The sequence below is a fragment of the Malus domestica genome, chromosome 01 (genome assembly GCF_042453785.1).
Source record: "Malus domestica chromosome 01, GDT2T_hap1".
Taxonomy (NCBI): Eukaryota; Viridiplantae; Streptophyta; class Magnoliopsida; order Rosales; family Rosaceae; genus Malus; species Malus domestica.
This window is the reverse complement of record NC_091661.1, coordinates 25,157,535-25,161,592: the sequence shown is the minus strand read 5'-3', so window position 1 is coordinate 25,161,592 and position 4,058 is coordinate 25,157,535. Positions and strand designations below refer to the sequence as shown.

Here is a 4,058-nt window from a genome sequence, read left to right as displayed (position 1 = left end):
ATTTTATCAAAAATACTATATTTTATCATATTAGTATAATTCTTCTAATAAAAGTGAGAACTATTTGTATTGGTGGATCCTACTTTTATTAGAGAAGTAGTACAAATATGGTATGAAAAATAAAGTAAGATTTTCTCCTCTCTTTCCTCATCAGAGATTTTTTAGTGTGACTGGAACACAAGGTGGTACATCACGTGTCACTATATCAATGATAGAATATGTGTGCTAAAAAATTAATAACTTAAAAAATACAATTTCTCACCACTTATATAAAAACATGTGGTGTACCACCTATGTTCCCGTCACAATGAAAAATTTCTCCTTTCTCATCTCTTATTTGAACGATCACAATTAAGTCACGCCAACATATTGTGTTGACTTTATTTTTTAGAGAGAGACAAAAAGGAAAGAGAGAGAAGGGGAGGGAGGACGAGGAATATGGAAGGAAGAAAATCATACTCCACAAAAAATATAAGAGTAAATTACACAAAACTAGCTCAACTATGTGTCGCACCAGAATTTCATACCTCATGTTTTAAACATTGCAATGTCATACTATAACTTATAAATTCGTTGCAATATCATACATCTATTAATGATTCTGTCAAACTGACAGTTAAGTAATGATTTGGCACATGGAGGGCCCATATATTTGCTGACGTGGCAGTCCACTTGTGCCATTAAGAAATTATATATAAAATAAATCGTTAAAAAAATAATTACTCTTGACTTTCCAACTGTTGTTTAGAAATTGGATATCATTAGTGAGTATCAAATCCTAATTACTCTTGGCTTTCCAACTTTACAAACATTTGTAAACTGTTGTCAGATCTTATCAACGACTTTACATCTAAGAATAGGCCTTTTGGGGACATTAGAAAATAATAAAAAGTTGGTAATACTTGTTTTCATTAGTAAGTGAATTTCATACGGTAGAGATATTATTGGATCAATGGAAATTGTCTTTTTCCTCAGGTCATGATTTACATTTAGCTAAACGCAATAAAGGACGCGTTTCACAACTTTATGACTTTACACTTTAGACAAATGGTGCCAGGCCGCTGTAACTTTGGGATCTCCTGTGCCGGATTATATGAAATCCTAAAGGATTGACAGGAGGCAGGCAGAGGACAGAGTGATGATTGACTAATTGATTATGACTATTAAACATCTTATATATATAACGAACGCAAAAGATGAATAGTGATTTTGGTGTTACTTTCAATAAAAAATTTTGGACAAAAACACCTCTAAAACAAAAAAACTTCAAAAGCATTGCAAAATAATACATCAAATAAGGCAAAGGAATTTTCATCATTTTAACAATATTTTTTTAATAATTAATTTTTTTTCTTTTAAAAAAAAATTAGAAACTCACAATAGGCTAGTAATAATGTTATTCAATTTTTCTGTTTTTAAACACGTTCAAAACATCTTAAGAGGCGTGTAATGCCAGTTATAAAAAATGTCTTTCGCATGTGGATAATAATATGATTAAATTAGTTGTCAAATGATTGTTTTTATTTTTTTTAACAAACGATATTATCTACACTAAGGGAGAAGGGGTGACCTTAGCCTTACAATGCACTAGCAATAATGTGAATCAATCAGTTGTTTGTTAAATATTATTTTTTTCTATTTTCAAACACGTTCAAAACATTTTAAGCGGCCTGTGATGCCGGTTATAAAAAGGTCATTCGCATCCGGATAATAATATGATTAAATTAGTTGTCAAATGATTATTCTTTTTTTTTAACAAACGATATTATCTACATTAAGGGAGAGGGAGTGGTGTCACAGCCCGTCCCGAATTCATTTATCAGTGAGGTCAAATGACAGTTTTATCCTTGGACGGGAAATTGTAGTGTGTATGTGTGACATATTGAGATTTAGAGTTTATTGTGTGGGTTTGAGATTTTACCCAGTTTCCCGGCGACCGGCGACTTGCCGGAGAAGATGACGGCATATTCCGTCAGTTTGGACAGAATATGCTGACACCGTCAGTCAATTTTAGCGGAATCTGTTAGGTTTAACGGAATATTCCCTAACGGTGGTTAGGGAATCCGTCAGGTTTGGGCCACGCATAAGGGCGCGTTTTGCCGTGCCCTTGCCGGCGCGTGGGAGCTCGAAATGTTTTTCTAAAAATATCACGATGTTCGTGAGGTTGTGTAGGTCATTATGGTATATTCATATACCTATTTTGAGCAATGTATGAGAAATTATTAACTAGTTTTGTCTATGTGCTTTAAAATAACGTTTTTATAGTTAATTCGCATATAGGTGAGACTTATTCCGAGGACGAGCGTATCCAAGGGCGACTCGGGGGTTACGACTCTTAACTACAAGGAAGTGCTTCATAGAAATCAAGAAATATGCAGACTAATAAAGCTTAAAGAAGAAGGAAACCGAAGAATTTCTCAATATATTTTTGTAACTGTTTTTGTTATACACCGACATTCCCAAATACAAGAGGAAAGTAACTATTTATACTACTCTATATGTGCACATGTTCTGCACATGTACAATGATGACCTGGCATATTATTTACTTATCCAATACCCCCCTTCAATCTTAGCTTGGATAACCAAGCTTAAGATTGAAACAGTGACGAAGAAAATCTGGACCATGAAGACCTTTGGTGAGCACATCGGCAATCTGAGCTTTAGTACACACATATTCAACAGATAAGTCACCTTTTTGAACTCGTTCACGGACAAAGTGAAAATCTGTTTCCAAGTGCTTGATTCAAGAGTGTTGAACTGGATTTAAACTCAAAGTGATTGCAGATTGATTATCGCAATACACCACTGGAGGAGTCGATAAAACCTCATGTAAATCCTTGAGAATGAGACGGATCCAGGCAATATCAGTTGTGGTATGTGCTAAGGCGCGATATTCAGCCTCAGTCGAACTCCGAGACACAGAGGACTGCTTTTTTTATTGCCAAGAAACAGGATTAGAGCCAAGATACACAACATAACCAGTGATAGATCTCCGAGTGTTCAAATCTGCAGCCCAATCCGAATCACTATATGCAGTTACAGACACAGAACTCCCAGAAGTATAAGTCAAGCCACACTGAACAGTTAATTGCAAATATCGAAGTATTCTTTTGACCATAGCAAAGTGTACATCGGTAGGAGCATTCATATATTGACATACAGTATTCACAGCAAAGGCAATGTCTGGACGTGTAAATGTAAGGTACTGTAGAGCCCCAACCAAACTTCGATATAGAGTAGGATCAGTGAGTAAGGTACCTTCAGTAGAAAGAACCTGATTATGAGGCTTACAGGGTGTGGAGCACGGCTTACAATCATCCATGCCAGCCTTGTGAATCAAATCAAGCACATATTTGGCTTGATTGATAAACATATCCCCATTTGTCTTATAAGTAACCTGGAGGCCAAGGAAATAGGCTAACTTGCCCATATCCGTAAGATCAAATACTTCACTAAGAGCTGTGATCACAGATTGTATCAACTGGGAATTAGAACCTGTAATTATGATGTCATCTACGTAGAGAATTAAATGATCACATGAGCTCCTTCGAGTTTAACAAATAGACTAGAATCTGACAGAGAAGCTTCAAATCCAATAGCCTGCAAATAGTTAGTAAATTTGTCATTCCAAGCTCGGGGAGCTTGTTTTAAACCATAAAGAGACTTAACTAATTTGCAAACGTGAGTATGAAACTGAGGATTGACAAAACCTTGGGGTTGCTTCATATAAACTTCTTCCTGCAATTCCCCGTGAAGAAAAGCGTTCTTCACATCAAGTTGTCGAAGATCCCAATGATGTGTAGCGGCTAGTGCTAAGATTATACGAACCATAGTATGTCAAACAACAGGACTGAATGTTTCTGTATAATCCAGCCCATTTTCCTGATTAAATCCCTTGGCAACCAAGCGTGCTTTATATCGGGAAACAGAGCCATCACTATTCCTTTTTATTTTATACACCCACTTGCTACCAATGACATTCTTATCACAGGAATTAGGAACAAGTGACCAGGTACCTTGTGCTTGAAGAGCATCAAACTCATCCTGCATTGCCAT

The 4,058-nt window shown here is 36.0% G+C and overlaps 1 protein-coding gene across 1 annotated transcript; it reads right to left on the bottom strand.

Moving 5' to 3' along the window:
* Positions 1–2,937: 2,937 nt before the first annotated feature.
* On the bottom strand, positions 2,938–3,833 carry LOC139189901 (uncharacterized mitochondrial protein AtMg00810-like). Its single transcript, XM_070809176.1, has 3 exons — positions 3,713–3,833; positions 3,163–3,497; positions 2,938–3,078 (listed from the first exon to the last, which is right to left on the bottom strand). Exons 1-3 carry the CDS (start codon positions 3,831–3,833, stop codon positions 2,938–2,940), a joined length of 597 nt encoding a protein of 198 aa, XP_070665277.1.
* Between the last annotated feature and the right edge of the window lie 225 nt (positions 3,834–4,058).